At 36.9% G+C, this 21,422-nt stretch overlaps 1 protein-coding gene across 2 annotated transcripts in view; it reads left to right on the top strand.

The window, feature by feature from the left end:
* WDR7 (WD repeat domain 7) overlaps window positions 1-21,422 on the top strand; it is a 359,672-nt gene that overhangs the window by 24,896 nt on the left and 313,354 nt on the right. For both annotated transcript variants that reach the window (XM_045886644.3, XM_045886643.3), the window contains exons 5-8: window positions 11,295-11,466; window positions 16,099-16,205; window positions 17,733-17,811; window positions 20,929-21,103. In XM_045886644.3, coding sequence (XP_045742600.1) covers window positions 11,308-11,466; window positions 16,099-16,205; window positions 17,733-17,811; window positions 20,929-21,103 — 520 coding nt within the window. In that variant the 5' untranslated portion in view covers window positions 11,295-11,307. The remainder of the gene's footprint in view (window positions 1-11,294; window positions 11,467-16,098; window positions 16,206-17,732; window positions 17,812-20,928; window positions 21,104-21,422) is intronic.

Below are 21,422 nucleotides of genomic sequence, written 5' to 3'. Positions count from 1 at the left end.
GGGACCACGACCTGAGCCGAAGGCAGACGTTTAACCGACTGAGCCACCCAAGCCCCTCTCTGCTGCCATTTAATGAAAATGTTTTCTGAGTTCTAATTTCTCTGAGACCAGATGATGTGTCTGTTCCCCTTTTGCCTTATTTACGTTATCACTTCCCTTCTTCCCCTCATGCTTGCTTCCTCCCTCTTTCCATCTCACTCTGCTTGGAAAGTAACAGTCACATGTCTTTGTCTTGCCTCTAGCCTTACACATTGCATCACACCCCATGATTCACTGTTTTTCGTAATTGTCTTGTATTTTCTTTTTCTTTCAAAACTCATAATTTTAGCTAAGCTTCTTATCTCTGTGCACCCAGGCTAGTTGTAGTAGCATCATATCTGTTTCCCTGTCTGCAGTGTTTTCTCTGTGTTAATCTGAACTTTATACTATGTCACCGCGTTTTAGCATGTCGCTTCTCTATTTAGAGATCTACGTATGGGATCACTAAGTCTCTTTAGTCTGATCCTGCTTAAGACTAATGTGAAATCTTGTAATATCTTCTCCCTTCTCAAAACCTATAGTTAGTAAATTCTGGTTAAGTGTAGAATTGTCTCATGTATTAGAATCCGAATTTATTGATGACTTCACTGGGCATCTGTATCATAATAATAGTGCCTATCCTTTATGTAGAGGACTTTTGATATTTCAAAGTGCTTTTTCTTTTCTCTTGTCCGCATAGTGCCTTTGTGTAAAACCTAATAATCAAAAGCCATGTTGCATCCTTATCAGCTTTGTGTGCTGAACACCAGGTCCTATCTGTTGTATCTCTAAAAGAGCTCTCATGTTCATCTTACTATTGCCGTTCTCGCCACTACTACCTTGCATCATATATTTATTAAACACATCCTATATGGCAGACATTATGCTAAGTATCATGTGGTGAATACACAGATGTGGTTCTTGGTCTTAGGGAACACGAGCATAGAGTACCAGGGCAGAGTAGTAGTCATTTGTTCATTAAACAAAAAAATGCAGAAATAAGTAATGAGAGTTTGTGATAAATTTCAGTACCATCATTTCTCACTAGCAGTACTACAGGAGCCCCATTGGTCTTCAAACCCAGAGTTTTATCCCTGTCCATTGTGTTGCAGCTAGACTGATCTTTCTGAAAGGCAGATTCGGATTTAAAACACTTGACCTGTTTCCTATTGCTGTCAGGTTAAACTCCAAATTCCTCCAAATGGCTTATCAAGTCCTTTATGATTTGGTGCATATCGACCTGTTGTTTCTTGTCTCATCATTTGGCCTTTGTGCTCTGAATGCCAACTCTTACTATTTTCACTGTCGAGAAAGAATTGAGCTCTCTTACCTATGGGATTTAGAACATGTGATTCCCTCAGCTTCTTCCTGGGTTAATTCCTACTCATTCTCACCATTATTTCTTCCAAGAATCCTTCCTGGATCCATTAAAGTGTAGGTTAGGATATCGATCTTTTTTGTCTCCATTGGTCTTGAGATTTCTCCTGTATCACACTCTATGGTAATTGTTTGCTTGCATATGTGTAAGCCCCATTGGATAGTTGAATTGTGTCCATTTTATCTATAGGCACAAAATGAAAACTTGGGAAATGCTGCTCTAAAATGTATGCAGACTTAATTTGAAAGCTGTTTTAGTATCACATAGGAGTTTGTAGCATTACTTCTAATAAAGTCATGCAGAACTGAATTGTCATATTTGCAGATAATAGAATTGTGTCTGACAAGCATATACAGTAGTTCTTTTATTTTATAGCAGAAAGTCATTGAAAGATCATAACTTTATTAAAAATTCAACTTTATTAAATATGAAATGGCAGTGCTGGAAGAAACCAGTAGATGTGGAAGCATAATGTGAAGAAGTAGCAAAATCTGTGTTTTTAAAAAATTAATATTTACTGAGCATCTGCCATGTGCTAGCTATTTCACTAGTTGCATTACATGTATGGTTTCTCTCAATCATTAGGACAGCTTTCTTAAAAGAGGGTATTATTGTCCATCTTTTACAGATGGGGAAGCCGAGACCCAGAGGGGTAACTTTTTCAAGATTCCACAGAAGAGCCAGGATTTGAATACAGTTCTTTTTTTTTTTTTTTTAAGATTTTTATTTATTTATTTGAGAGAGAGAGAGAGAGAGCATGAGAGGTGGGGAGGATCAGAGGGAGAAGCAGACTCCCAGCTGAGCAGGCAGCCTGATGTGGGGCTCGATCCTGGGACTCCAGGATCATGACCTGAGCTGAAGGCAGTCGCTTAACTGACTGAGCCACCCAGGCGCCCCTTGAATACAGTTCTGATTGTAAGTTCAGTGTTCTTTCAGTTATGATTATTTTTATTGTTGTTGTTGACTGAAGTACAGTTATATTTCTATACAGAACTGAGAAATAGAGGAGAGTCAGTGAAATAGAGAAATACACGAAATTAAAGCAACCAAAAGAGGGCACCTGGGTGGCTCAGTTGGTTAAGCGACTGTCTTCGGCTCAGGTCATGATCCTGGAGTGCCGGGATGAGTCCCACATCGGGCTCCCTGCTCAGCAGGGAGTCTGTTCTCCCTCTGACCCTCCCCCCTCTCATGCTCTCCCTCTCTCAAATAAATAAATAAAATCTTTAAAAATAAAAAAATAAAGCAACCAAAAGAGATGACTTAGAGGTAAACATTAAGATCCCTGCTCTTCATGATTTGATTTTTTTGACTTCAAAGTGATTCAAAATAAATTAATTTTATAAATAACTCTTGGGGAGAAAACTAAGCCTTAGAAATGATATGATCAAAGACTGCATGATTAGTGGCAAAATGAGAAGTAGCATCTAGAACTCCTGATATTTGACTGTGAAGCTTGATCAGTTAAAAATTTTTATTTAATAGGGGCGCCTGGGTGGCTCAGTTGGTTAAGCGACTGCCTTCGGCTCAGGTCATGATCCTGGAGTCCCAGGATCGAGCCCCACATCAGGCTCCCTGCTCAGCAGGGAGTCTGCTTCTCCCTCTGACCCTCTCCCCTCTCATGTGCTCTCTCTCTCTCTCTCATTCTCTCTCTCAAATAAATAAATAAAATCTAAAAAAATTTTTTTTTATTTAATAGCCAATCTCTAAATTTAATTTTAAGCCAGATTTTTATACGAACATGAATGAAAATTGAATGTTCCTAGTATTCTTCTGCTTCTAGAAGCATCTGGTCTTAGACCATATCTATTTATAATTTGAAAGCTAGTATTTTTCCTTGATATATTAGTAGCAAAATATGAATATATTGTACACAGTATTTTGGGGAGTTAGTAAGATAATTTTCTTCAGAGTTTCTATTAAAGTTAATACTATGTCAGATTAATAATTTGTTCAATCACTTTTGCTGTGGGCCTTTTCCATGAAAATAGGAATTTTTAAAATCTCAATCCTGGGGGCGCCTGGGTGGCTCAGTTAAGCGTCTGCCTTCGGCTCAGGTCATGATCCTGGAGTCCCAGGATCAAGCCCCACGTCTGGCTCCCTGCTCAGTGGGCAGTCTGCTTCTCCCTTGCCTTCCCCCCTCCCCCTGCTCCTTCTCTCTCTGTTTCTCACTCACTCTCTCAAATAGATAAATAATTAAAAAAAAAATCTCGGGCACCTGGGTGGCTCAGATGGTTAAGCGTCTGCCTTCAGCTCAGGTCATGATCCCAGGGTCCTGGGATCGAGTCCCACATCGGGCTCCCTGCTCCTTGGGAGCCTGCTTCTCCCTCTGCCTCTCTCTCTCTGTCTCTCATGAATAAATAAATAAAATCTTTAAAAAAAAAAAATCTCAATCCTGTTCCAGGACTTGTTTCATTCCTATTTAATATAAAGCTTTTTTGGAACATATTTAAATCCCTTCATACACTAGATGATAATGTAAACAAGGAATGGATTATTAGCTAATTAATAGAGCAGTTGAATGATGATGGTTGGGAAACTGCGTACTCTGTATTTATATTCCTCTTAACTCCTGGCTAATTTGCCCATTTTTTGTTTTAATCAGCCACTTAGACTTGGTTACCAGGTGGTAGTCTTGGTTAATTCTTCTTAGAGGTATTTGACTGTGATATTCTATTATCAGAAGCCAAGTATCCTTTATTTCACATTATTTCATTAGTGCTTTTGGTGGCTTTTCTAAAATTTCACTTATATTAGATTTTTAAGACATTAGAAAAAAATGTTTTGAAGCATTTATATTTTTGATGGACTGAGATTATCATTTTTTTCTTACATATATATATTTCCTTGTATTAAGAATGTTCACACATATAATGCTCATATAATGAACTAAAGATTCCTCGTCCTGTTCCTTTGTTTGATTTCTTTCTTTCTTCTCTCTTCTTTTATCTAAGCTATATATTCACATAGTGTATAGGGTCAAATAGATCTAGAAGACTTTATTACACCAAAAAGCATGAGAGGAAAAAAAATATGTTGAAAGCACAAAGGTCTATGGCATAGTGATTGAGGATTATGTGAAATTTTAGGTAATTCACAGGACATCCATTGGTTTGGTTATAAGCGACAAGTACCATGGAAGGAAAGGCTGTCTGTCTTAGTTTAAGGTAAATGAATTAGTGTCTAAAATGGCCCAGGTTATTAAATAAATACCAGTGACTAGGGCGCCTGGGTGGCTTAGTGGTTAAGCGTCTGCCTTCGGCTTGGGTCATGATCCCGGATCCTGGGATTGAGCCCTGCGTCGAGCTTTCTGCTCAGCGGAAGCCTGCTTCTCTCTCTCCCACTCTCCCTGTTTGTGTTCCCTCTCTCGCTGTGTCTCTCTCTGTTAAATAAATAAAATCTTCAAAAAATAAAAATAAAAAAAATAAATACCAGTGACTGAATTATAGAGAACGTCTTGTAGATGTTTCTTTATTTTATTTTTTTCTAAAGATTTATATATTTGAGAGAGCATGTACACGCGTGCATGAGATCAAAGAGAGGGGCAGAGAGAATCTTCAAGCAGACTTCCCGCTGAGTGGGGAGCCTGATGTGGGGCTGGATCACATGACCCATGAGATCACGACCTGAGCTGAAACCACGAGTCAGATGCTCAACCAAGTGAGCCACCCAGGCGCCCCAAGATCGTTTCTTTATAATGATAGTTTCTTCAGTAGATGTTCCAAGAAATTCCTGTTAATTATTATGCCATAACCAGATTTCTAGGTTTTAAGGAATTAATACTCATTGAACTATATCTAGGTCAAAATAAGTACTAACAGTAATACGTCTTTTCTTTGATTCAGAAATTCAACTTAGAATCTTATAGTCTCTCAAATTGTCATGAATAGAATGTGTTTATTGTGTATGCTGAAGGGAATTGTAAGCTCTTAAGAAAGATTAATATTATCTATGTTCCAAGAATAACTTGTTTCAATGGAGAACATGTTACTATACCCTAAAAAATTTAAACACCTTTCAAAATTAAAAGTATTCATACATACATTAGGTACATATTTAGTTTAGCACATATGGCATTAATTTTATTTTTATATATATGTGTATAGTACACACACCTCACAGTGTTTCTTCCTTGTCGCTGGTGAGTAGATACGTTAATATTTTTAAGGAGAAAATAAACTTTTTCTTTCATGTAATTCATTTTATTTTATTTTTTTAAGTTTTAAATTCCAGTTAGTTAACATACAGTGTAATACTAGTTTCAGGTGTGCAATATAGTGATTCATCACTTCCATACACTACCTGGTACTCATCACAAGTATACTCCTTAATTCCCATTAATTAAGGATGGATCTCCCCATCCACCTCCATCTAGTAACCATTGTTCTCTATTAAACTTTTTGTTTTCTAGAAGAAAAGTGTTGCTCTCTCAAAAAAGTGATAGGAAGAACTCAGAACTTTTCAGGAGAGAGCCACAAAATTATTTGATTTCTCTTTGATCTTCTCATTTGGTTAACCGTGTTGGAGCAGGTTATGTTCATTTATATTGAGAAGTAAGAGTGGTGAAATCTCACTGAGAAGCTACATGTGCTACTTTGACCTTACATCCCTTTAAGAAGTGAGATTACCTTTATTTTTTAAAAGATTTTATTTATTTGAGTGAGAGAGAGAGCAAGAGAGCACGAGTGAGGGTAAGGGGCAGAGGGAGAGGGGGGGAAGCAGACTCCCCACTGAGCCAGGGGCCCAACTTGGGGCTCTAACTCAGGACCCTTGGATCATGACCTGAGCCAAAGGCAGACACTTAACCAACTAAGCCACCCTGGTGCCCCAAGTAAGATTGCTTTTAGAATATACTTTTGCCTTAGTAATATTTCACTGAAACTAGAGGAGTCAGTGCTCCCCAAATTGATACATGAATTGGATGCAGTTCTAGACATAATCTCATCAGGCTTTTCTGCAGACATTTACAAGCTGATTTTTCAATTTGTATGGAAGTTAAGAGGATCTAGAATATCCAAAGGAATCTTGAAAGTAAGAACTAGCACACTTCAGTGCTGAAAGGAAATATTGATGTGTTCTTTTGGTGTGGAAATTTCTTGAATTCTCTTATAAATTCAGCAGGACTAGCTTTTATATATTGGACTTGTATAAAATTGAAATATACATACATTGTACAGTGACCTATCTAAACCATGTAAGTTCGTCTTTCACATGTTGGTCAGCTAATGATGAATTTTAATTATCTTCTGCTGGTGTGTGAAGGGGCTTGGCCACAGGATGATGGTTGTATTTGTTTCCTTATCCTCTTCTCACCTCCAACAAAGCCACCCCTTATTTTGTAGGGGTCTTAACATTTTTCCTTTATGTAATTATTTGTCATTCTTCTTACCACATCATGTCTGCCATGGATATTATTTTTACATACTTGGGGGTGTAGTGTATCTGAGTGTGCAGTGAGGAAGTTCATAATATTTATGTGTAACAAAACTTAAAAATTGTGGCCTTAAACTAGTAGAAGTTTATTTTTCCTACATAACAAAAAGTCTAGTGTAGGGTTAGGGAAGTGTTGTAAAGCACCTGAGCTCTCTTAGTTTTTGAACTAACCCAGCATCATTAAGGATGTCTCCATGGCTGGCAAGAGATAGCAGAGTCAGTGTCAAAATGTCCTTGAAGGTCTTCTCTGCCTCCAACTTTTGAACATTCCCCCAAACCCATTTCTCCATAGTCTGCCCCAACTTTGATTTAATACCCTCGTATCTAGGAGGTTTTAATATCAAGTGTGTTCTGAGACCCAGGCGCACAAATCCACTTCTCCACATGAGTCCTATAGATAAGACTCGCCCCCCCCCCCCGCCCCCACTGCCCCTGCCATGATCTCAAACTGTATTCACCTGGTTTTTTTCAATACCATCTTCCGGTTGGTCACCAAGCCCTTTTGATTAATTATTATTTATTTAGAAGTTGTTTCTGTTTCTGTTTATTCTATATTTGATTGGAACCACCCTAATCCCAGCAGCAAGACATCAATAGCAGCTACTGATTGTGATTCCTACTACAGTTTCATGTATTTCAGTTATTCTTTATGATTATTTACATTTTAAATATTTCACTTCACAGGTACTTTCTAGGGGTGCTGGGTGGTTAAGTGTCTGCCTTCGGCTCCAGACATGATCTCAGTGTCCTGGGATCGAGCCCTGCGTCGGGCTCCCTGCTTGACAGGGAGCCTGCTTCTCCCACTGCTGCTCCCCATGCTTTTGCTCTCTTGCTCTCTCTGTCAAATAAATAAATAAAATCTAAAAAAACAAAACAAAAAACCAGGTACTTTCTATTTAGATCTTTGAGTATACCAGCCAAGAAATAGCATTGGGCATAATTTAAGGACCTTTGACAAGGGTATATATAGGGGTTAGGATAGGTTAGTTTTTACCGTCTAATTTCCTTTGAAATATAGCAGTGAATTTTGGAATCTGGTTCCTGCCGCCCCTGCCCCCAACATACGACATAAGATGGTAACTCCATACCTTTGTTAGACAGAACTTCTTATTTATTCCTCAGGTAAGCAGTTAACTAGCTGATGTAGTATCTCCTGGAAAAGATATAATGAAGTTCTTTACCTTTATTTCCTGAGGGAGAATTGCTTTTTGGATAATTAATTAATTTTAGGTTATGTTCTTTTATTTTTCTTAAAGATTTTATTATATCGCACGTGTGAACCTGGGGGCAGGCAGAGGGAGAGGGAGAAACAAACTCCCTGCTGAGCCGGGAGCCCGATGTGGGGCTCCATCCCAGGGTCCCAGGATCATGACCTGAGCTGAAGGCAGATGCTTAACCAACTGAGCCACCCAGATGTCCCAGATGTTTTTTTAAAAGGATATATCCCTGTTATGGGTTGAATTGTGTTCCCCTAAAATTCATATGTTGAAATTCTAACTTCCAGTACCTCAGAATGTGACCTCATTTGGACATAGGTAGGGTTTTTATGGAGTTAATCGAGGTCATCAGGGTGGGTCCTAATCCAGTCTGACTGATGTCCTTATTAAAAAGGGGAAATTTGGGGCACCAGGGTGGCTCTGTCATTAAGTGTCTGTTTTTGGCTCAGGTCATGATCCCAGGGTCCTGGGATTGAGCCCCGCATCATGCTCCCTGCTCAGCGGGAAGCCTGCTTCTCCCTCTCCCACTCCCCCTGCTTGTGTTCCCTCTCTCGCTGTATCTCTCTCTGGCAAATAAATAAATAAAATCTTAAAAAAAATAAAAAGGGGAAATTTGGAGACAGATGTGCACACAGGGAGAATGCCATCTGAGCATAAAGATGGCCTTCTACAGGCAAGGAGAGGGGCCTGGAGTAGATCCTTCCCTTCACAGCCAACCCTACCTACATCTGATTTCAGATTTTTATCTTCAAGAACTGTGAGACAATACATTCTGTTGTTTAAGCTATTCAGTTTGTGGTCATGGCAACCCTAGGAAACTAATGCAGTTCTTTATGAAAATCCTCCATTGCCCTTAATAAGAATTCCTCTCAGATTCTGGTTGACTGTCAGTTCTTGATTTTTGGGAGGATGTGGGAGATTATGTTTTTTCTAAATCTTTGTAACTATTTTAGCTTCTGGAGAAGTTGAGTTAGAGATTGATGTGTTTTCTTATGATGTATTATATACCTTTGCCATGTTATGGATGATTATCTTCACTTGTTTTAAGGGCTATGAAATGCATTATTCTTCTAGGTTTCCTTGAGTTGCCTTGTCACTTGAATATCAAAATGTTCTTTCCTGTTGCATCAGAGCAGGCCCATCTCCCCAAAGCACACACACATATTTCTTAGTCCTGAAACTCTATATTTGCATTTTCTTTAAGCAAAAAGGTATGCATTGAATATAAGTCCTCAAATATCTAGAGAAATGGTGTTCTTTCCAGATTTCACCATATTGTCTTCAATGCTGTGAGCTTATTTAATTGGGAGAATTCTTTGGGTGATATAATTTAATACTGAATGTTGTCACCATGGAAAAATGAACTCCTTCCAGATTCCCTTTTTGAGAAAGTCATTGTTGGGTATGTTTTTCAGCCAGGAACATGCTGTACCAGATTTATTAAAATTGGTTCAGTGTTTTGTTTCTTTTTCTAATATCAAATAGAAATATGCAAAAAAAAAGAAATGGAAATAATTGTGTTGTGGTAGCCTATGAAATGGTGAACATGTTATATATAAGGTTTTATTAATAGGCAGTGAACTTGGAATTTTTTCCTTAAATGAATACCTTTTACTAGTAGCAAAATATGAAGTTTTGGGGCGCCTGGGTGGCTCAGTTGGTTAAGCGACTGCCTTCAGCTCAGGTCATGATCCCAGGGTCCTGGGATCGAGTCCCACATCGGGCTCCCTGCTCTGCGGGAAGCCTGCTTATCCCTCTCCCATTCCCTCTGCTTGTGTTCCCTCTCTCGCTGTGTCTCTCACTGTCAAATAAATAAAATCTTTAAAAAAAAAATATGAAGTTTTGGGGGGCACAAACTGATGAAAGTCACATATTCTAATAAAAAATAAAAGAAGTAACATAGATTTTTAGATTTTTTACTTCTCTTATTTTATTTCCAGTGCCTTTTTTTCTTTTTCTTTTCTTTTCTTTTCTTTTTTTTTTGAGAGGGAGCAAGAGCGTTAAGTGCATGAGGGAGGACATGGGCAGAGGGATGGGGAGAGAGAGAATTTTAAGCAGGCTCCACAGCGGAGCCCAGTGCAGGGCTTAATCCCAGGACCCTGAGATCATGACCTGAGCCAAAATCAAGAGTGAGACGCTTACCTGTCTGAGCCACCCAGGCACCCCATTCAGTGACTATTCTTTAAAAGCGATTTTAGTTTTAGTTTTAGTTTTTATTTTTTTTTTAAAGTTTAAAGAAGAGTCTTGCTGGAACCAGCTAACAATAAGACCATGGCTGTCAAACTAGTTTTCTTCATAGAAAATGATTATTCCTTTAAGTGTTTCTGAAAATTGTATGGGTAGTCTTAGCATTCTAAAGAGTCTATAGTTATACGTATTTCATTTGTTGTCACTTAAAAATTTGGGGCAGGAAAAATCACTACAGTGACCATTTCTTCCCATTTGTCAAGCCTATAGGTGACCCTCTAGTGTCTCATAAGATCTGGCAGTCTTTTGTCTTCTGTGGAGCCCTCTTTGATTATTCCATTCTTCATTTCTCTCTAACTTCTCTGAACTAGTATTTAGTTTTTAGCCACACAGTTTATAACACTTAAATCTGGTTGTTTCACCGACTAGATCTTGATTTTTGTCATACGAAGGAATAATTCCTTGTATTTGTGCTCTCCTGTACTCCCATATACACTTAAAGAGAAATCCTTTTTCCTCAAGTTTCAGAATTTACAATAAAAGACATTCATGATCTTGAGACATAATAGGTTTGTAGTAAATATAGTTGAATGAGTTTCCCACTGAACATACTCTTTTTAATGTTTAGCACACTGTGAAACAACACTGAGTTTTTCTTGGACATTGGCATCTATTACTGGTTTGGAAACCTAACAAATTTATAGACCTTACTTGTCATTGGTTAATAAGATCTTAGGTTCTGAAGTCAGGCCGCCTGGGTTTTGATTTGGGCTCTATTGCTTTGCTTTTCACCTTGTGACTCTTTCTGACTCAATGTCTTTATCTGTGAAAGAGGCGTGACCATAGTACTTGCTGCATGATTTACTGTGAGAATTAACTAAGATTTTAATTAGATTTTATATATATAAAATGAGTTTTTATGTATTTTCATTATATATGTGTCATATATATAATATTTGGGAGCATTTTTGGCACTCAGGAAGTTCAACTTGGATTCATAATACAAATATATGTTTTAGAAGGAAATATTGTAATATTTGACATTATTTTTACAACATTTCCAGGTTTGAAAACACAATGGCGGGAAACAGCCTTGTCCTACCCATTGTTCTTTGGGGTCGCAAAGCACCAACACATTGCATCTCAGCAGTACTTTTAACAGACGATGGGACCACAATTGTAACTGGATGCCATGATGGACAAATATGTCTCTGGGATCTTTCAGTAGAATTAGAAGTGAGTATTTAATATGCCTATTGTATTTTTTAGACACAAGGAGTTTCTTAATAGATAAACAGTAGTCCCAGAATAATACTTGGCCTCATATTTTCTGTGAAATATGTTTTGACTCAAATTGCTATTATGCAGGTTGGTAATTTGTATTATTCATCAGAATTGACTTCTGCTGGTTTTTGGCTATTTGCAATTGTTATATGTACCCTAAGTGGCTTAATATGTTACATTTAAGATTTTTCAAAAGATGTTTATCCATACTGAAGCAAGTTTTGAAAAAGGTATTAAAAAATAGTTTTGAACATTTATACCTTCTAAGGTGAATGTCTTGAAGAGAGCAAAACTTTTTATAAGGCATAAATTTGATTATATTTATGGCCATTCTTTCCTACTGTGGAGTGCTCAGTGTGTTGTGCTCCTAGGCCTTCACAGTGGACAGACTAGGGAAATAGGAGTTGGGAATACACACACACACACACACACACACACCACACCACACTAATACCTCCAATTCTAGTATAACACCTCAGGATTTATTCTCCTTTTCCCCCCATTTTTTAATCTCCCTCTCTGGCAATTTTCCCCAGGGATTTTTCTGTAAAGGGTAATGGAGAAAATGGGGTGGTAGCTGGCATGGAATATAGGGCAAGCAAGTTGATTTTTTAAGTAATTTTTCTTGTTTTTGTTACAGCCTTATTGAGATAAAATTCACATACCATACAATTCACTCATTTAAAGAAATTATGTTATGTATACACACACACACACACAATGGAATATTATTCAACAATAAAAAAGAATGAAATCATGCCATTTGGGACATGGATGGACCTCAAAGGGCATCATGCTAAGTGAAATAAGTCAGACAGAGAAAGACAAATACTGTATGATCTCTCTTATATGTGGAATCTAAAATATATATATATATTTTTAAAATGAAGCTCATAGTGAGCAGATTGGTGGTTGCAGGGGTGGGGGTGGGAGAAATGGGTGAACTGTTTTTGTTTTTTCTTTTTAGTTTAAATAAATTGAATTTAAAAAATAAAAAGTGTACATCACCAGAGTCAATTTTATAACATTTTCATTACCTCAGAAACACCCTGTACTCTTTAGCTATCATTCCCAATATCCCCATTTCCTCCCAAAGCAACCACTAATCTGTTTTCTGTCTCTTTTTATAATGTGCAATATATGTAAGGATGTTAATTTGATATGGTAAATATCCCATATCCCAGATATAACTCCTGTATAGGTTTGCCTGTTCTGGGCATTTCATATGCATGGAATGATACGTGGGTTTTTTGTGACTGCCTTTTTATTTTCAAAGTTTATCTGTATTATAGCATGTATCAATACTTCATTTTTTAAAAAATGGCCAAATAATAGTCCATTATATGAATATACTAAATTTAATATATCAGTTAATGGGCATTTAGGTTGTGTGTGCACTTTGGCCATATGGAATAATGCTGCTCTGCATATTTGTGTATGAGTTTTTGTGTGGACATGTGTGTGTTACTTTTAGGTATATACCTAGACATGGTATAGCTAGAACTGGAAAAATGTACACATTGAATGACGTGTGAAGGCTAGGTATACATGCTGAAAAGTAGCTGGGAAGTGTCATAAAATGTATATGCCTCCAGGATTGATAGCGACCTGAATATGAATCATCAGTGTAGTTGTGAAGAGAAAAAATACCACACCACATTTACTGGAATGATTACAAGCAATGAGACTCACTTATGAGAGCTTAGAAACAATTCTTTCACTAATTTTGTCACATAGATTTTACTAGAGTGTTATGTTTATTTAAGTTCAAGTAAGAGGGATAAAGGTGACTGGGGGGAGTGAGAAGTGTTGGGGGATGGGAGTGGAGCTAGGAGAGAAATAGATCTTTTGAAAGCTATTGAGGGAATTGGACTGTTTATCCAGGGGAAAAGAAAGCTAAATAAAAGTTGGCTTGGTTATTGTCTCTGATACATGTGGTCATTCAGAGCAGTTTCTTAAAGCCATCTTTTTTTTCTCTTTAAACTCTAGAGAACTTCTGTTTAATGAATTGAATACATTTCTGTTCATTAAAGAAACATGTTGATTTATGAAAGTATTAAACTTTTATATTTTTAGCTAACTTTGTACTTAATGAAGATATAGTCAGAAATATTGTTTCATTTACTTTTTTTTTTTTTTTTGGCTTTCCTCTGACGGTGGCAGAGCCATATATTCTAGTTTTATTTTACAAATGTTCATTGTCAGTATTTAGAAATACCATTGCTTTTTGGTATTTTGACTTGTGTACTGTGACTGTGTTACTCTCATTTGGTTCCAGTAGTCTTTTTCTAAATTTTTCTAGACTTCTACTTGTTCAAGGGTCAGCCGTATTTTATTCTTTTTGATTCTATTGTAAATATGATTACTTTCTTAATTTCTCCTTTAGCTATTTTGTTGTTAGTGTATAGAAGTGCAACTGATTTTTGTATGTTTATTTTGTATCCTGTAGCTTTACTCAATTTGTTGATTAGTTCTAGCAGTCTTTTGGTAGAGTCTCTAGGATATATAGGATCATGTCATCTGCAAACAGAAAATTTTACTTCTTTCTTTCTGATTTGCATGCCTTTTATTTATTTTTCTTACCTAATTGCTCTGGCTTAGACTTTCAGTACTATGTTGAGTAGCAGTAGGAAGAGTGAATATTCTTGTCTTGTTCCTGATCTTAGAGGAAAGGCTTTTAGTTTTTCACTGTTGAGTATTATGTTAGCTGTGAGCTATCATTTATAGCCTTTATAAAGTTGAGGTACATTCCTTCTATATTCATTTTGTTGAGAGTTTTTACTTATGAAAGGATATTGAATTTTGTCAAAAGGTTTATTGCCTCTATTAAGATGATCATGTGAAGTTTATACTTCATTCAAAAATTTTTATTTTTCTAGATTATGGTGGGAGTAAAGTCTAATTCTAGTTACTTGTTATGGCTGAAAGTGGAATTTTCCGACAAAGCCATGTATATTTGAAATAAAACTATTGGTAAAGTTGGTTTTCTTGGGAGAAATTAAATAATTGACCAATAGCATAATTTTTAGTGGAAGACTACTGAATCTCTATATGGAGGTGGGGTTGGATGTATGAGAAAATTTTGGCAGTATGGGAAAACTTTCTAGGCCCATTCTAACTATAAACAATGGTTGATTCTTAGATAATTAAAATAGAAATTTACCCTTTGAAGAAAAAATGCATATTATATAAGCAAAAAAAGATTGAAATTTTCTCTTAATTGTAATTTTTTTTTTTAAGATTTTTATTTATTTATTTGACACAGAGAGAGAGACAGCGAGAGAAGGAATACGAGCAGGGGGAGTGGGAGAGGGAGAAGCAGTCTTCCCGTTGAGCAGGGAGCCCGATGCGGGGCTCGATTCCAGGACTCTGGGATCATGACCTGAGCCGAAGGCAGACGTGTAACGACTGAGCCACCCAGGCACCCCTCTTAATTGTAATTATACAAAAGATGACTAGAATTTTATTTGGAAAATCTCTTCATTTGTTACATACCAGAACTGTAGAACAATATCAGTACTCTTCCCGTGGAATATTTAATTTTGAACAATTTAGCTTTACTAATAAATTAGGATAAATTGTTTGCAAAATGGACACCAGGACGGGTACAAAGGGACTTTGTTATATTCTGTTCTTTTTTTTTTTTTTTTAAGATTTTATTTATTTATTTGAGAAAGAGGGAGAGAATGAGAGAAAGCACAACCCAGGGGGATCAGTAGAGGGAGAGGGAGAAGCAGACTCCCCGCTGAGCAGGGAGCCCGACGTACCCTGGGATCATGACCTGAGCCAAAGGCAGATGCTTAACTGACTGAGCCACCCAGGAGCCCCTATATTCTGTTCTTTTAACTGGGTATTGAGTATGTGGTCACTCAATGTATTCTTTATATCGTATATGTATATTATAAATGTTATTTGTATGTATTAAATATTTAATTGAAAAACACATCCTGAAATAACCTAAGGCCCTGAAGTAACCTGAAGTAATAACATGCCATTTGGTACAAAACAGATAAATGTGGGGGGCTGATTGCGAGACTATTTTAGAATAGTGGGTATTAAGCCTTTCTTTCTGTAAGGCACTGTGTCACTAAATCATTGGTCTGTGAAGGTCATTCTTCGTTCCTGATAGTTAATGTTGCTATCAGCATTTGGGAGGGTGCTTGTCCTCTATTTTTTTGAGTTTTGAGTGTGTTAATCTAGAGACTCTAAATATGTTTTCAGGTCAATGAGCATATTATTTAAGAAATGAGTGGGGTTAAATTATTTTATTACTAACTCACATTCTTAATCTGATTCTTCAGTACACTGTAGCTTAGTGCTTAAGACTGCCCTTGTTTGACCTCTAGCTCTGTCACTCTCTGTATGTGTTGGGCAAACAATGTTATCTGTTGGTGTTCCAATTTTGACTTAAGAGCTACTTGGTGGGGTGATTATGAGCATTAAGTGGGTGGGGGGTCACTGTTGTGTTACTCTCAATTCTTCTCAAATCTGTACCTGTATGTTTATATTGAATATTTAACAGGATTCCTAAAAATTAATTTTTAAAAATTTGGTACTTATATCAACATATTTGTGTATTTCTAGGTTAATCCTCGAGCGCTATTGTTTGGTCACACAGCCTCAATCACCTGTTTGTCTAAAGCTTGTGCTTCTAGTGACAAACAGTATATTGTGAGTGCATCTGAAAGTGGGCAAGTATTTTCTTATTCACTTTTTTCCTCATCAGTCTTTATTGCAAATAGTACCAGTGTATTAGTGAGTAAGGAATTTTTTTTTCTTTTTGAAGTATCTTTTAAATAAATGCTTCAGTTGTTTGAACTTAAAGATATTTGGAATATGGTTTTATAAATGTGAATTTTATCTTTATTAATGATTTTTGTGATACTTTTCTCATAATTTATGATTTTTTGTCTTGCTTTTGAGAAACTCAGAATACCTTATAAGTTAAAGCTTGATCACTAATCCCCATGGTATTTTTATTGAGTTGGCAGACAACTGAATGATGATTAGGGTAGCATAAGTTTGGAAGATGAAGCCGTGCAAAGGTCATATAGTTGTATTCATATATGTTAATACACTAAGGTAATTATATATTCCTGAGTCTTAGAATATAACTTGTTTTGAGAGAGAGAGAAATTAAGCTAATAGTCATAGGGTTCAGAGTGAGGAGTTTCTAAACTTTTCTGGTGCTTAGAAAACTATATATATAGTATGTTATTGAAGTGAGTTGGGGACCTACAAGAGAATTATTTAAGAAGTTGTTTCCTCCCATTAACCCCTCATAATTTATGAACTTGAAAAGAACCTTGCGTAACTGTAACAAGAAGAGGCAGCATCAGGTAAAAAGTACAGTCCCTTTTGGTCAATTAAAGGATAATTCATATTAGCATGCAAGTAAGATTGAACATCCTTTGAAAAATTGTTTCATACCATGTGAGATATAAGAAAGGGTATCTTGAAGAAAGCCCTGAGAATATTAGCATCACTGCATTTTATTAATGCTGTGTTCTGTTAAATAAAGCTTAATCTTCAAAAGACAAAGACATATTGACATTTCTAATTTGGAATGCCGTATCTTTATTTGAGATGGAAGCTTTTTTATGCACTTGATAAAACATATGCAATAAATACTGAATCAAAATTGGAATATTATATTTAATTTGCAAAGGTTTGGAATTAAGTTGGTTTTAATTTTTGTGTTGTCCTAAATTTTCTAGCTATGCTGATAATTAATGGAAAATCCCGGTGGTTTGAATTAAAAGTTTATTTCTTGTTTTTGTCACTTGACGCTGGTATATCATTGGGGCTCTGCTTCACTATCATCCTTACTTTGAGGTTGAGGGTAAAAGGAGCAACCACTGACAGAAACAGCCACTGTCTGGAATGGAGGCAGAGGAGAAAGAAAGTTCTTGAGGCCCTTGTATCACTTGTGGCCAGAACTACTCACAAGACTTTACCAACCAAAAGGGAGCCAGGAAGTGCAGTCCTACCATGTGCTCGGAAAGAATGTGGATCTAGGTGGGGGTAGGGAGGTTGGAGGGGAGGTTGGGTTGCTGAATGAGGACCAGAATTTTTCACAAACAGCAACAATGATTATACATTACTTTTCCCTGAAATATATCAGTTTTAATGAAAGATTAATTTTAAAGCTCCGTGACAAAGTTTGACAGTACTTTTAAAAATCAGATTTAAAGTTAGCTATTACTTTTGTTTTATAGAGAGATGTGTCTCTGGGACGTGAATGATGGCAGATGTATTGAGTTTACAAAATTAGCCTGCACACATACAGGTATACAGGTAGGTATCTATTTCGGTAACGGTTCAAGTCAGCACAACTTATTACAGGTATACAATTAAGTGTTTTTTAAACATTGAGCCTAAATTTTTATATGAAAAATGGGTGGAGATGAGTAACAGGACAAGAAGACCACAATTGGGATAGTAAAAGTATTCCTCATCAGATGGTATGGTGGGGGATGTATTAAGTATGGGGGACTAATGGGGAAAGGTGGAGGGTAAGCCAGTTACCACTGCCACCTCTGCTCTTTCTGGCCATCCTCATTACCCAAGTGAGAGCCCCTTTACAAGTTGGGTCATTCCTCTAGATCCTAAATAATGAATTCTCTCATGCTAGAGCCTTTATGATTCCATTCATGCTTGACAAAAATTGACCCACTTTACAGATCATATCCTGTTTATTACTTGTGCAGTTGGTCCTTGGGTACATTTTTTTGACTTTCTAACTGTTGAAGAAATGACTATTTCATATTTCTGCCTTAGACAAGAATTTACATACGAATTTATAGTTTCTGACGTCTATTCCTGGTATTCCTTCTTACTCTTTCGTAATTGTCAAGTTTTTTGTCCTTCAATTTATGCATCATTTACTCTGTTGAATATTGGGAAAATCCCAAGCCCATTGAAAATATGATTTATGTTCTCAGTGGGGCAGGCGAGGCAAGAGAAGAGAACTAACTTTTACTGAGCACATACTGTTATGGTGTTTCATTTAGTCCTCCTCCCATCATTACAAATGAGATAGGAGTATACTATTTTACACAGAAGGAAGCTGAGACCCAGAGTGATTAAATGACTTGTCCCAGTCTCACAGTGAGTTATTCCTGGCGCCAGGATCCCAAATCAGGTTCATCTTTCTATTCTTTCGGTTATATCATACTGTCTCCCTCAAACAAATACAGTCATTTATTGGGAAAGAAAACTTGTGCCAACACAAATTAGAAAAGCAATGGAAAATGTTTCAGGGTGAGGTGGTGGTTTGTGTAATAAAGTCTCTTTTTTTTTTTTTTTTTACTGTTTCTTACCCTCGCAAAGGCCTTTTAAAAATTGCTTCTTCAGTGTTGTTAGAGTGTCTGCTTTTTATTTAAGGGACATATGTTACTTATTTTTTATCATATGATGAATCATCAAGGTTTATAGAGAGAAAATGGATAATAAATGATAATATAATTAGTGATTTTATAGATGATTTAATGTCTTGAACTCATTGGATATAAACATTTTGACTGTTTTATAGTTCCATGATTTAAGAACTTTTGGTTTACATGTTAGGAAAAATTCTCTTTGTTTATTCAATATATTTTTAGTGCCTGTTCTTTCTCAGATCCTGTAATAGGTCCTGCATTTAACTTGGTAGCTGTCTCTAAGTAGAAGATGCTCTTTGACAGGTTCACTAGTGTGGGACAGTTGTTTCCTGTGTGATCTTCACTCTCTCAGGTCCAAGAGCGAGTTGTTTGTATAAGCAGAAATGGTAAACCTTGGTCACACTGGCACTTACTGAAATCACAAGGAGATGCCAGCTTATTAAATTATCACATGGGAGATCCCTTTTTAATATTTGGAAAAATTGTTTCTCCATTCAGGATACTTTTTTGCTAGTATGAAAATGTCTAGGGAGCTAAATTTAGTGGTCAGAAGATTATTTGGGAGTATAACTTTAAAGCAAAAGGTGGGAGGCATTTATCAGGCAAGGCTAATAAAATATCCCTGCCCCCAGGAGAGAGTTCTTACTAACTGCAGTGCACGTGTCTCTCTGGGCTGGTGTCGGGTGGGTGCTGACAGAGTTTGCTTCTCTGCACACATCTTCTCCTCCTCGACCCTCTTCCCCTTAGATGGGTCAGGGTTGCCTACGGTCACGTTATCATATGAGAGTGCCTGGCAGTCCCTGGAACCTCCAAGTTGTGTGTCCTGTTTTTTGGATCAACCTTCTAAGATCTATAAATGCCCTCTGTGGTTGTCTGTGTTTTATTAGACCCCCCTCTTGGAGTCTAATTCCTAATAAACAGGATATCTGTAAAGTGGGTCAATTTTTGTCAATGCCCTTAGTTAATGTGCTCTGTGATCAGTATTTATGTTTAAGAAGTTGTAATTCTTCTTATCAGGGTACCCCATAGTTGAGAGAAGATTGTATTCCTTCACACGCAATGTTGAGCCTGAGAACAGGACTGATGAGTGTGGGAGCAGACTGGACCAAGGTTCCTTCAGTTATTTCCCCAGTTGTGGAGTGGTTACAGCATTGCCCTTTGTGCTCAGTCTAGCTTGCTGTCACGTGATTCGTGTAAGGTCCAATCCTTTGAGAACTAGTAGTCTGGTTGTTAGATGTCTTCACTTTCTAGTAATCCTCTAGGAGATTCATTCCACTTGGAGAATCACTTTTTTTTTTAAAGCTAGCGGGAGACAGGTCATTTGAGAAGTTGTTAGTCTTTTTTGATAGTTATTCTTTCTCTGCTCTTTGGTTGATGGAAACCCATCTTTTCCTTTTGAGTTATTCTTGGGATGAGTAACATGTAGATCATGATGGTGTTGGCTCTTCCTCTCTTTTTCTTCCACAAAGTATAAATATGCATTATGAGGATGATTTACATGGTTGTCTCATACTTTAGTCTGAAATAACACACTTAGGTTAATCAGAATTTATTGCTGATTATAACATGTTTGAACAACAGTCATCTTCTAAATTTTATTTGGTCATAACTAGTAATTATAAGCCTATACCCACCTATTCCCATTCATCTAAAATTCATATTTTTGCTTTGTGAAGAGATTCCTTTTGCTTTGATTTGTGAAGCTGATTTTATTGAGGTGTTTTATGAATTCATTCAACAATCCTGTTTTAGATGCTATAGGAGGATTAAAAATGAAGAATTACTGTGACTTCTGCTCCAAAATAATTCAAAAGGGAGGATGTTAGGAAAAGAATAATTTTTGTTAGATATTTTGAAATATTAATGTAACTTGATGGACATGTATATATATACATAGACACCTATAATAGGTGCCATATAGTACCTGTCTGGAAATATTACTGGAGAAATTGAGTGCCATAATAAGCTTGATGAGTGCTTGCGAATCAAGTCTCAGAAGTAAAAGAACATTTAAAACTCTTTTTCCTTTTAGTTCTACCAGTTTTCTGTTGGAAATCAGAGAGAAGGAAGGCTTTTATGCCATGGCCACTATCCTGAAATCCTCGTTGTGGATGCCACCAGCCTTGAGGTGTTATACTCCTTAGTATCAAAGATCTCTCCAGACTGGATTAGCTCCATGAGTATTATCCGATCCCACCGAACACAAGGTCAGTGTGTGGTGCCCTTTAGGGACTTCGGCACCCTGACATGATGGATAGTTTACTGTAGAGTTCTGTATCATATATGACATATTTCATAAGCATTAAACATAGGTAAGAAGTTTGAGGGAAGTAATGGGGGCATCTGTGGTTGGCAGAGTTGATGGGGGGCAGATCAAGAAGGGCCTTGTGTGCTAGGTAGGGAATTTGGGTTTCGTCCTGTAGATCAGGGGTTGGTAGACTTGTACTATAAGGGACCACATGCTAAATATTCTAGGTTTTGCAGTCCACGGGATCTGTGTTTCAACTACTCCGTTCTGCCAATGTT

Source organism: Mirounga angustirostris, unplaced genomic scaffold, assembly GCF_029215605.1.
Source record: "Mirounga angustirostris isolate CCGP_5_RB_7025 unplaced genomic scaffold, mMirAng1.0.hap1 SCAF_14, whole genome shotgun sequence".
NCBI lineage: Eukaryota > Metazoa > Chordata > Mammalia > Carnivora > Phocidae > Mirounga > Mirounga angustirostris.
The sequence above is the reverse complement of the archived record's forward strand: the minus strand, read 5'-3'. Positions and strand labels throughout refer to the sequence as shown.